This window comes from Nannospalax galili, unplaced genomic scaffold (assembly GCF_000622305.1).
Source record: "Nannospalax galili isolate Female #2095 unplaced genomic scaffold, S.galili_v1.0 scaffold180, whole genome shotgun sequence".
Taxonomy (NCBI): domain Eukaryota; kingdom Metazoa; phylum Chordata; class Mammalia; order Rodentia; family Spalacidae; genus Nannospalax; species Nannospalax galili.
Window position 1 is genome coordinate 2,798,236 of NW_008348199.1, and position 11,755 is coordinate 2,809,990.

At 52.2% G+C, this 11,755-nt stretch overlaps 1 protein-coding gene across 3 annotated transcripts; it reads left to right on the forward strand.

The window, feature by feature from the left end:
- Positions 1-408: 408 nt before the first annotated feature.
- On the forward strand, positions 409-10,928 carry Mcat (malonyl-CoA-acyl carrier protein transacylase). Of its 3 annotated transcripts, none has more exons than XM_029569165.1 (4): positions 409-880; positions 3,197-3,284; positions 6,516-6,733; positions 6,865-8,023. In XM_029569165.1, exons 1-4 carry the CDS (start codon positions 470-472, stop codon positions 6,940-6,942), a joined length of 795 nt encoding a protein of 264 aa, XP_029425025.1. In that variant the 5' UTR covers positions 409-469; the 3' UTR covers positions 6,943-8,023. The 3 variants fall into 3 exon arrangements, with proteins under 3 accessions (XP_029425025.1, XP_008842963.1, XP_008842961.1); XM_008844741.2 differs by having other exon boundaries at positions 410-880; positions 6,926-8,023; XM_008844739.3 differs by lacking the exon at positions 6,865-8,023 and adding an exon at positions 9,724-10,928 and having other exon boundaries at positions 411-880.
- Positions 10,929-11,755: the final 827 nt, after the last annotated feature.

Below are 11,755 nucleotides of genomic sequence, written 5' to 3' on the forward strand. Positions count from 1 at the left end.
GGTTCTAAATTGAGGCTAACGATGGCACCTGTTCACCACAGCTTTCCGTGAGGAATTTAAAAAGCTAGTCTGATTTATCAGAGGCTTATGATAGCTGGGCACCGAGTCTGATTTGTGAGTAACGAAAGAGCGGCTTGCTTAATGTTGGCAGAATCGTCCCAAGTACTCTTTCACATTCCAGATAAAAACAGTAAATACTGGGTGACATTGCGCAATTTAGTCCATAAATAACCGCTGAGCACTCCCTGTGGAGTGCTCTGTGTTGGATCCTAAGCTTTAAGGACACTCAGTCCTACAGGACCTCAGCGCCCCCGGCAAACACTTTGAGCTAAGGCGGAACCAATAATTCCAGAACGTTTCTTCTGACCCCGGGTACCCGGAAGGAAATACGCAAAGGACCACCTGGAGCCGCGCAGCCGCCGTCGCTCCTCAGTCTCCACGGTAACGCGCGGAGGCCAAGCGTCTCGCCATGAGCGCCCGGCTCGCGTGGGCCGCGTGGGCTTGGGGTGCCTGTGGCCGTCGCGGCGCCTCGAGCTTCCGGATGCCTCCGCCGGGCGTGGACGTGGCTGAGCTGCTGCGGGACACGACGGCAGTGGTGGAGGCGCCCTGGCCTGCCACAGCCCGCCGGCCCCCGGCGCAGTGCTCGGTGCTGCTGTTCCCTGGCCAGGGCAGCCAGGAGGTCGGCATGGGCCGCGGCCTGCTTGGCTTTCCCCGCGTCCGCCAGCTCTACGAGGCTGCGCGCCACGTGCTGGGCTACGACCTGCTGGAACTCTGCCTGCACGGGCCGCAAGAGGACCTGGACCGCACGGTGCACTGCCAGCCTGCCGTCTTCGTGGCTTCACTGGCCGCTGTGGAGAAACTCCATCACCTGCAGCCCGCGGTGAGCCGGGGAGGAGGGCCGGGCCCCAGACTCCGCCTGCCAGGCCGCGGGCTGCAGCCGAGTTCACACGTAGTGCTCCAGGCGCAGTGGCCAAAGCCAGGATTCCTGCTACACACTAATTAAATGCACCGTTCTGTACGTTAAAGCCGAGTGTCACAGGAAGATACACAGCAGGGTGAGGGGCTGTGATTCTGAATGGTCTTGGATTATTAGTTTTATTTCATGTGCATGAGTGTATTATATATGTGTATTATATGTGTATTGCCTGATGTATGTAAGTGCACACGTGTCGTGCAGTGCCCTTGGAGGTCGGAAGAGGGTGTCAGATCCCTGGAACTAGACTTAACGGTAGTTGTTAGCCTCCATGTGGGTGCTGGGACCCGAACCTGGGTCCTCTGCAAAAACAGCCAGTGCTCTTAAGCGCTGAGCTATCTCTCCAGCCCCAAATTACTAGATTAAAATGACTTAAAGACAACTTCCAGCTTTTAATGAAAGATACTGAGACGACATCAGCAGCTAGAGAGATGGCTCAGCAGTTCAGACCACTTGCTCTTGTAGAAGAGTTTACTGCCCAGTCCCTGCGTCAGGGGCTCACAGCCTCCGGTAACTGCAGCTGCACAGGATCTGGTGCTCTCCTGGCCTCCTCTGGCACCTGCACATACACAGTCACATACACACATATTTGTATTAGTGTTTTGCCTGCTTGTGTATAAGTGCGCCTGTGTTGTGTAGTACCTGTGGAGACCAGAGGGTAATGGTCTCCTGGAGCTGGAGTTGTGGACAATTGTTAGCCTGTGTGTGAGAACCACATCCAGGTTCTCCAGAAGAGCACCAATGCTCAACCACTGAGCCATCTCTCTAGCACACACCCCCACACACACACATGCATACATTGATAAAAACACAATCTTTAGGAGCTGGAGAGATGGCTGAAGTGGTTAGGAACACTGGCTGCTCTTACAGATGACAGGTGTTTGGTTCCCAGCACCTATATCAGGCAGCTCACAACTGCCTATGACTCCAGCTCCAAGGGATCCTTCACCCTCCTCTGGCCTCCATGCGTTCCTGCACACACATACGCAACACACACACAGGCACACATATACACATAAATAAAATCTTAAAATTCTTTTAAAGAGAAGATCCAGGGTACAGTGACACACCCCTTTAATCCCAGCACTGAAGAGGCAAAGGTGGATCCCTATGAGTTCAAGGCCAGCCTGGTCTACCTATCAAGTTCCAGGCCAGTCAGAGCTACATAGTGATACCCTGTCTCAAAGAAAAACCAAAAAGAAGACCAGAGCATGTGACACTTGCTGTTGATATTGAATGATGTTAGGACAGTCAGTGTTAGCCCCTGCTGAGACCTTTGACTGTGCTTCCCCCTCACAGCCACCTTGTGAGTAAGTACTGTGAAAGATGGTGAAAAAAGCCTCAGGGTTATTGCTGGAATTACATCATGGGGACAGTGTTCATTCAGTACTGACCCTGGGCCAAGTGTTGCTGACCCTTTTATAGATAACACTGCACAGGCATTTTCGCAACCATATGAAGTATGCCCTGCTGTCCTCTCATGTCATAGGAGGGACTGAAATCTAGTCTCTGTGGCCTCAAAAGTCACACTTCTGGCATCTGTACTCTTAGAGGGTGAGAGGATGGAAGGGGTAAAATGCAGGGTAGCCTATGTTTGTCTTGAACTCCAGCCTCAGCTGCCCCAAGTGCTGGGATTGCAGCTGTGAGCCAACCGATCACCTCATGTTGTACATGTACTTCTTTTTAAAAAATTTTTTTTCATATTTTATTTATTATTTTTATTTTATGTGTATGCGTGTATTCCCTGCGTGTAGGTAAGTGCACCCGGGTTGTGCAATGCCCTCAGAGGACAGAAGAGACTGTCGGATCCCCTGGAACTGGAGTTATGGACAGTTGTTAGCTGCCATGTGGGTGCTGGGATTCGAACCCGGGTCTTCTGCAAGAACACCCAGTGTTCTTAACCACTGAGCCGTCTCTCCAGCCTTGTACTTCTGTATCCCATGTGGCCTGAGAAGCCACCGCAGGCAGAGGCAAGAGAATCCAGAGCTCTGTGTTATAGTGTAATTAGAGTTGGCCAGGCTTTAGCCTTCCATGTCATTAGGGAAGGCCGTCCACAGTAAAAGACTGGACTCAGGAACAGTCAGGCCCACCTTTGTGACCTCCTCCCACAAGGGTACAAGTGGAAGAACAGTGACACTCACCTGCCCTGCCAAACTCGGGGCATAGAACCCTGGGACTGAGCTCCCCCAGATTTAGCTACATGTTCTGTCTCTGTCATCACAGGTCATTGAGAACTGTGTTGCTACTGCTGGGTTCAGTGTAGGGGAGTTCGCAGCGCTGGTGTTTGCTGGAGCCATGGAATTTTCTGAAGGTGAGGAGGAGCTTGGTTTGTTTAGGGTGTGGTCTTGCTGGGCTCATGGAAATAGGCACACAGCGTTGATACTGGACCTACTGCAGGGAGGCGGGGGCACAAGGGTTGGATCTCTGACCCTCTGATCTGAAGGGCTCAGTAGGACCTCTTTTCTGCTTTGCAATCCCTTGGCTGTCTTCCCCCACTACCCTCTACATTCTTTTTTAAATTACATTTTATTTATTTTGTATCCATGTGCATCAAGTGAATGGAGGTCAGCGGACAGCTTGCAAGAGTATCTTCTCTCCTTCCACCTCATGGGTTCATCCCAGGAGTCAAACTCGGTCATCAGGCTTGGCAGTAGATGCCTTTACCCACTGAGCTGTCTCTCCAGCCTGCCCTCTGCATTCTTAAGACATATTCCATGCCTATCACACCAGGTAAATGCTCAGTAGATACCCATTAAGTGAAAAACAAGTACATGAACATATTTATTCTTGTTAGCATATGCTCAACCCTGAGTTCCACTTTTAGCACACCCCACACATCATTGATCTTGAGCTGTATTATTTCATGTCCTAAGATTTCTGCTGAAGCTGGGCATAGGAGCTTGTGGTTGTAGTCTCAGATCACCTGAGCCCAGGAGGTCAAGGCCAGCCTGGATAACATACTAAGTCTGAGAGAGACATAGGGGGATTGATTTTGCTTTGTAGTTCAGTACAGGGAAGGCTTGAATACACATTTCTCCAGAGATGGCACTCAAATGGCCAGTAAGCAGGAACATGAAAGTCAACACCACTTGAACTAGCACTTTATACCCACGTGGAATGGGCCGAGTGTTGAGGACATGCAAAATAGAAACCCCCATTCGTGGTGGTGGGACTGACTAGTAGTGCAGCCACTGTGGAGAACAGTTTGGCTGTTCCTTAGAAAGTTAAACTGTAGTAGTATGACCTGAATCTATTCAGAAGAGAGCAGGTTAGTGCCTATCGTGGAGGAGGGGAGAGGAGGTGGGGCAGGGGTGGTGCTGGGGGCTGAACCTAGAGCCTTAAGCACACCAGGCAAGCGCTCCACCACTGAGCTCCATCTCAAGCCTCACTGCTTTTTACTCGCAAAGGATAGCATCGTGCATATGCCAACTGCAGTGTTTGAGCGGCTCCCAGAGCAATCACACATTTGTCACAGCCTTTGCTGTGCCGCTCACCTGGGAGATGACTGCATGTGCCTGCCACTTTCCTCTGTGCTCTCTCCTGCTTCCTGTCACAGGCTCTCCTGTGTGTGCTCAACACTGTCCTGGGACCCAGGGCTACAAGTCCCACACAGACATACTCGAGTGTTGAGTGCGTGGTGTGTAGAGAGCAAGGTGCAGGCCTGCCCACCGCCCTCTCTGTCCTCTGTAGCCCTGAGTAGTGCCTTGGTCTCTGTGCTCTGGTCAGCCTGTCCTGTCCAGGAACAGAAACTGGGAAGGACAGGAGTGGTGTCTCGTATCACAGTCTCAGAGCTGCCTGCCTGGGCACAGCCTGTCTCCTCATCCACTTGAGCCCGTTTCTGTTCTGCCTTACAGTGCTGGGCTTACCACCTGGTTTATGACAGCCATGTTTTATTGAAGTCTGTGAATTGTTTGTGCTTTATACAGCAGCCCGTTTGTCTGGTGGTCTCGATTGTAGTTTCTTTCAGTTTGATTTCTCTTAAAGAGTAACTCCCATTTTCTACAATCTAAGCAGAGTGGATGTTCATATCCATGTTTTATGAACTGAAAGTTTGAACCCAGAGCTATGACTTACCTGAGACAGTGCGGTTCTACGTCCGCTGCTCTCTGCCCCGCCCTGGACCACACCGTTGGTGTTTGAGACCAGACAGTTTGTTTGGGGGGCTTTCCTGAGCATTCTGTGGTGTTCCTTGTAGCAGTGCCCTGACCTCTACCTCACTGTCTCCTGAAATTGTGACAACTAAAAAGTGTCTCCAGAACCTGCCCCAGGGCAGGATCACCCAGGTGAGATGCACTGCCCAGCAGTACCCCAGGGCAGGATCACCCAGGTGAGATGCACTGCCCAGCAGTACACCAGCTTTCAGGTGGAAAGCTCCTTGAGTTGAAGATTTATTTAATTTTTTAAATGTATATGCATATGCATGCATTACCTGCATGTGTATAAGTACACCTGTGTCGTGCAGTGCCTGCAGAGGTCAGAAGAGGGTGTGAGATCCCCTGGAACTGAAGTTATGGATGATTGTTAGCCACCATGTGGGTGCTTGGATTCAAACCCAGGTCCTCTTCTGCAAGAGCAGCCAGGGTTCTTAATTGTTGAGACATCTCTCCAGCCCCTTATTTTCTTTGTATTTATGCATATTGTCTGTGCCTGCATTAATTCATGTGTACCACATGCAGTGCCCATGAAGGCCAGAAGAGGGCATCAGATCCCCTGGAACTGGAGTTAGGCTGTTGTTAGCCGCCATGTGGGTACTGGGAACTGTATTTGGGTTGTCTGCAAGAGCAGCCAGTGCTTAACCACTGGGCCATCTCTCCAGCCCCAGCTCCTTGAATTAATACAGTGGACACCCTGCTCTGCCTGCCTGCCTTCTTCCTTTCTCCCTCCTTTTTCTTTCTCTCTTTGTATACATGGCGTATATAGATGTGCATGTATGCACACCAATGTGCATGCACTCACAGGGCCTAGAGGATGTCTAATGACCTATGTCTCTGCTTATTCGGCTGAGACAGGGCCACTCACTGAACTCTAGTGAGGCTGGTGGCCTCCTCTTGTCTCTGCCCTTCCCCTCCACACTGTGCTGGGATTACAGGCACCAATGTGGCCATGCCTAGTTTTTTTTTTTATATGGGTGTTGAGAATCTGAACTCAGGTCATGCTTGTGTAGCAAGTGCTCTTACCCACTGAGCCATCTCTCCAGTCTTCTTTTCCATGGTGCTACATGGAAATAGATACAGATGGGTGGAACTGTGACCTGCAGACTGGCAGTAAGCCCCACTGTCACTGTCTCCCTCAAAGAATGGAGCTTTCGAGTTACCCCTCCCTGCTTCATTTTGTGGTTTTGGTGTTTGTTTGTTTGTTTTTGTTTTTTGCTTTTTGAGATAGGGTCTGCTTGTAGCCCCAGCTGGCCTGGAACTCATTGTGTAGACCAGGCTGGCCTTGAACTCACAGAGATCCACCTGCTTTTGCTTCTAGGTGCTGGGATTAAAGACATGTTCCACCTCACCTGACTTCATTTCGTGTTTTGACTTTTCTGTCTGGCTAGGGCTGTATGCAGTAAAGGTCAGAGCTGAAGCCATGCAGGAAGCATCGGAGGCTGTCCCCAGTGGGATGCTGTCTGTCCTCGGCCAACGGCAGTCCAACTTCTCCTTCGCCTGCATGGAAGCCCGGGAACATTGCAAGTCTTTGGGCATAGAGGATGCAGTGTGTGAGGTGTCCAACTACCTCTTTCCTGATTGTAGGGTCATCTCCGGACACCTTGAGGTTAGTGTTGATGGGAACCACCTTTCCACCCCAGTCTAGCAGGAAGCAGTATTTCTGTTTCTGGTGCATGATGAAATGCCCTGACAAAAGCAGCTTTAAGGGAGAAAGGGTTGATTTGGCTTTAATTCCAGGCTACAGGCCACCATTTTGGGGAGTCAAGGCAGGACCTTGAAGCAGCTGGTCTCCTTGCAGGCAGGAGCAGAGAATGATGCGTGAGCGCTGGAGTTCCGTTCGCTCTCTACTATAATGAAGATGCCCGTGGTGGGCCACCTCTTCCCGTATCAGTGAGCAAAGTCAAGGCAGTCTCTCACAGACATGCCCATAAGCTAGTCTTATTTAGCAAACCCTCATTGAGACTCTTCTCCTGTGTGTCAAGCTGTCCATTAAAACTAACCATAACAAGCAGAGTCACTGCATACCTGTGAGGCCCCGTGGTACAGCAGATGCCATACTGAGCACAGTCTGGAAGAGGATGTTGAGAGCCAGAGTACCACAGAGGCCATTGCAGACAGGACTGAACCTGGTTGTCAGGTGTGTCAGGTGAAGGAGACAGACTCACCATGTCCAGGGCCTTTGTGCAGTTCATTCTGTGGTCCATGATCTGGCTGCTTCCTTTGAGGAGGGAGCAGTTTCCTGCTGTTGTGCCCTGCTCTTTCTGTATCTGTTTCTGCACTCGGGAATGTCCTTCCTCAGTCCCCACTCCCATTTGCTGCCTGCCTGAGTGTCACTGAGCTATTCTAAGTAACAGCACTGGGCACACAGACCAATTTGAGGCCTTTTTGTCAAAGGAAGAGCAGTGTGAAGAGGTGACTGGAGGCCAGGAGCAGAGTAGGAGGCATGGCACATACCTGTAATCCCAGCACCTGGGAGGTGGAGGCAGGAGGATCTGGAGTTCAAGGCCAGTCTGAGCTACATGAGATCCTGCCTCAAAACAACAGCTGTGTATTTAACACTCCTTGTACTCACTCTAGTGCTTCCCTCACGGGCCACTCATTTCCTCCGAGCTCTCTGGACTCACCTTTGCTGGGTGCCCTCAAATACCTCCTCTGAGTCCGTGAGAGCCGCAGCCCCTCTGGTGGCCGATCTGACCTGTCAGCATGGAGCTCACTCCCAGGAGCAGTTTGGGAAGTGACTCAAGAGGGGCCTGGCCAGGCAGAACTCTTTCCCAGGCACCCGCAGTTACACATCCAGTCCCAGTCCTCCTGGGAGTCCCTAGCATGTTCTTTTGGTGCCTTAGAAGTACCACCCCCAAGGGCATGGTGGTGCACGCCTTTAGTCCCAGCACTCAAAAGGCAGGGGCGCCGGGCATGGTGGCGCATGCCTGTAGTCCCAGCACTCGGGAGGCAGAGGCAGGCAGATCTCTGTGAGTTCAAGGCCAGCCTGGTCTACATAGTGAGTTCCAGGACAGCTGGGGCTACAGGGAGACCCTGTCTCAAAAAGACAAAAAAAAAAAAGGCAGGGGCAGGTGGATCTCTGTGAGTGCCAGGCCAGCCTGGTCTACATAGTGAGTTCCAGGCCACCTGGGGCTATGGGAAGACCTTGTCTCAAAAAGACCAAAAAACAAAAGTCCCACCTCCAAAAGCTCAGGTGAGGGCTGGCCTGAGCAGGGAGCCCCTTTCCACAAGTGTTGTGGGAAACTCGGCTTCTGTCAGTGTGTAGGCCTGAGGCCAGCAGAGAACCTGCTGGACCTGGAGACATGGCCTTAATGCCTGTGGCTCAGCCACTAAATGTCCAGAAACCCCACCTGAGAAGCACTTGGGGACTGTGCCACAGGAAGTGTCACTGAGCAGCTGTCCACATAGAGCCCAGCATGAAGCCAACCCAGGCGGAGTGGGAAGGGTTGGTGTTACAGGGTCAAAGGCTTCCAGCTCCTGGTGTGCCACCACACTGGGCTCCTTCTGAATTTTGATCTGGTAGGTTAGAGTGGCAGGAAGCAGGCTTGGTCACGGTTACCAAGTAACAGGATTCTTAGTTGAACACGAACACGTGTGCTAGGTGGGTGCTGGGCTTCTCTACCAAATGCTCTGTGCAGCTTGTTTTTTTTTGTTTGTTTTTTTGTCTTTTTGAGACAGGGTCTCCTTGTAGCCCCAGTTGTACTGGAACTCAGAGATCCCCCTGCCTCTGCCTCCCAAGTGCTGGGATTAAAGGCGTGCGCCACCACTCCCGGTGCGCATCTTGGTTTTTAAAGATTTATTTTTAGTTATGCCTGTGTCTGTGGGTGTGGGTGTGTCGGGAAGGCCAGAAGAGGGCACCAGGTCCCCCAGAGCCGGCATTACATGTGGTTGTGAGCTGCCTGACATAAGCGCTAGGAACTAAACTTGAGAAGTATGTGCCCCAAACCACTGAGCCATCTCTCCAGCCCCTCTGTGCATCTTACCTGATGCTCCCTGACCCCCAGCTGCTTTGTGAAATACATGAAATTATGCCATTTTAGGGTTGAGGAAGAGGGTCAGAGGTGGGAGGTGACAGGCCTGAGCTACCACACTGCTCAGTCCTGGGCTAACTAGACCCACAGTTCTACCTAGCAGCATGCATAGGTGAACTGCAGTCACTTTCTCAGTCAGGGCAGGTGAATGCCCCATAGGGACATTGTGTATACGACCAAGTTTGACTGGAACTGAAAAGTGAATTAAGGTTATAGCTCCTGGGCTTATAGGCCAGATCTGGCAGTGCACACCTATAGTCCCAACACTCAGGAGGCTGAGACAGGAGGATTGTGAGTTCAAAGCTAGCCTGGGCTGTGTACTAGGACCCTGTTCTTAGAAGCAGGGGCTGAGGATGAAGTCAGTGTAGAGTTCTTGCCTAGATGCTCAAATCCCTGGGATCCATCCCAGCACCACTCACACAGATGTACGGAGATGCGTGGAGATGTGCATGCCCTTGCACCCTATGCTGTGCGCAGCACGAGGATCCTGTAGCCGGCCAGAACCTTTGCTCGGCACCAGTCCTCCCCAGGTTTGCCTGCCTGAGTCTCCTGTCTTCCCCTTCAGGCCCTGAAGTTTCTGCAAAAGAATTCTGCTAAGTATCACTTCAGACGGACCAAACTGCTACCTGTGAGTGGTGGCTTCCACACCCGCCTCATGGCACCAGCTGTGGAACCCCTGACACAGATTCTAGACACAATTAACATCAAGAAGCCTCTGGTTGCTGTGCATGCCAATGTTAGTGGAAATAGGTACATGAATCCCCAGCACATCCGGAAGCTGCTGGGGCAGCAGGTGGTCTCCCCGGTGAAGTGGGAGCAGACAATGCACTCCATCTACCAGAGGAAGAAGGGCACCGAGTTCCCCAGCACATTTGAAGTGGGGCCGGGGCGGCAGCTGGGAAGCATATTAAAGAGCTGTAACCTGCAGGCCTGGAAGTCCTACAGCCATGTGGACGTCATGCAGACCAGCACCAACCCTGACCTGGACCCAGAGTCTCCACAGTGACCACCGAGAGGCTTGAATGGGATGGCCCCCAGTCTGTGGGCTTTAGGACAGCCAGTAGCCTGCACCTGCCTCGCTTCCCCCCGACCCCTGAGGGATGGACAGGGGCTGTTGGTGAAGTCCTTTGAGGGTCACAGTCTGTAACCAGCCCCTTCTTCCCCTGGCAAAATGTCTGGCTGCTAGAGAAAAGAGCTCCTGTTCAAGTTATGTGCCGAGCTGCCATCTGCTACCTCTTCAAGGACTGGCCTGGGGCAGACTTGCACCTGCCCTGTGGGTGCTGTGGACACTGCCTGGCCTCAAGCCAGGACTGTGTCAGAGGCTTTGTCTGCTGCCTGCAGCATGCCAGCCACCCAAGGCCAGGATCTTAGCTCCTCTGGCCTTGGATCTGAACCCAGCAGACCTTGGCAGCCACTCTGTCCTCCCCTCACTCAATAGGCGGTTGACTCCAGGAAGTACACATTAAGTGCCTACTGTATGCCCCAGAGCGGGCAGTCTCTTCCCTTCTCTTCTCCAAGAGACTTGGAGAATGTATAAGGTGTGGGCTGTGCCTGGACAGGGAGGGTAGCCAGATACCTTGACCCTCTGGGCTAGCCGCAGCTCCCTGTGAAAGAACCTCTTCCCTCACCCCCACCAAGTCATCCACAGGACAGTGGTCACTGCAGTCTCTGGCCAGGTGCAGCCAAGGCCTCCCTCAGAGAGCAGCCCCCTCCAGAGCAGGGGCAGAGCAAGGCTCCTGGAGGGATGCCCATTAAATGTGACTCTTCTAAGCTGTGTGGTTGGCTTTCTCATCTTTAGTGACCGTGGGGAAGCCTTGGAAGTGAGGCTGTGGATTTCTTAGGGTGTCACTGTTGGGTAGGCCTGTGCTGAGTCTGGACGGGGTTCTTTTCGAATTACTTCACAGGGCTTCTCAGCAGGGCTGTCAGCATCTGGGCAGAACTGGTCCTTGTGTAGCAGCTGCCTTTGCTACTGGCCACTACATGCCAGGGACTTGGCAGACATTGACCTCCATGTGCCTCACAGTGTTCTCACAAGCCCTGGCCGAGAATCATTGCAGATTTCAACACAAATGCAGTTTTCGTGGCCTAAGTGAACACTGGAGTATAGCAGTTCTTTAAAAAGACTTGTCTTTAGTCCCAGCTGAGGCAGGAGGATTGCTTTAGCTCATGAGTCCGAGACCATAGGCAGTGTAGACCTTGTCTATAAATAAATACAATGCTGGAAAATTCAGGATTTCTGCTTGGAGCAGAGGTGGCTAGCATGGCCCGTCTGGGTTCCCATGCCCAGAGCACCTCTGTCTGTCTGTCAGCCTTGGTCAGGTGCCACTCCCCTGCCCAGTGGGAGCCAACCTGCACTTCCTTCTAAGAAGCAGTTTGCCGCTGTATACCAAGCCTCAGTGATGCTCCAGCATGAAGTCTGCTGTCTTAAGTCACAAACCTAGACATTCTAGAAGACACCACACAGAGAGTGGTGGCAGTCCCACACAGTGCAGTCACAGGATGGCCCCAGATGCTCCCTCAGCCTGTCACCTCCTCAGGAAAGTTACCCCTCCCCCAAACACCTCAAGGCAATCTGCCAGCCACCTGGCAGAGCCCCT

Bases quoted from the DNA above. Each gene is read 5' to 3' on its own strand.
- Mcat (XM_008844739.3), top strand. From the start codon at position 470: ATGAGCGCCCGGCTCGCGTGGGCCGCGTGGGCTTGGGGTGCCTGTGGC. The intron at 881-3,196 runs GTGAGCCGGGGA...CTGTCATCACAG, and splicing joins TCCATCACCTGCAGCCCGCG to GTCATTGAGAACTGTGTTGC. The intron at 6,734-9,723 runs GTTAGTGTTGAT...CTTCCCCTTCAG, and splicing joins TCATCTCCGGACACCTTGAG to GCCCTGAAGTTTCTGCAAAA.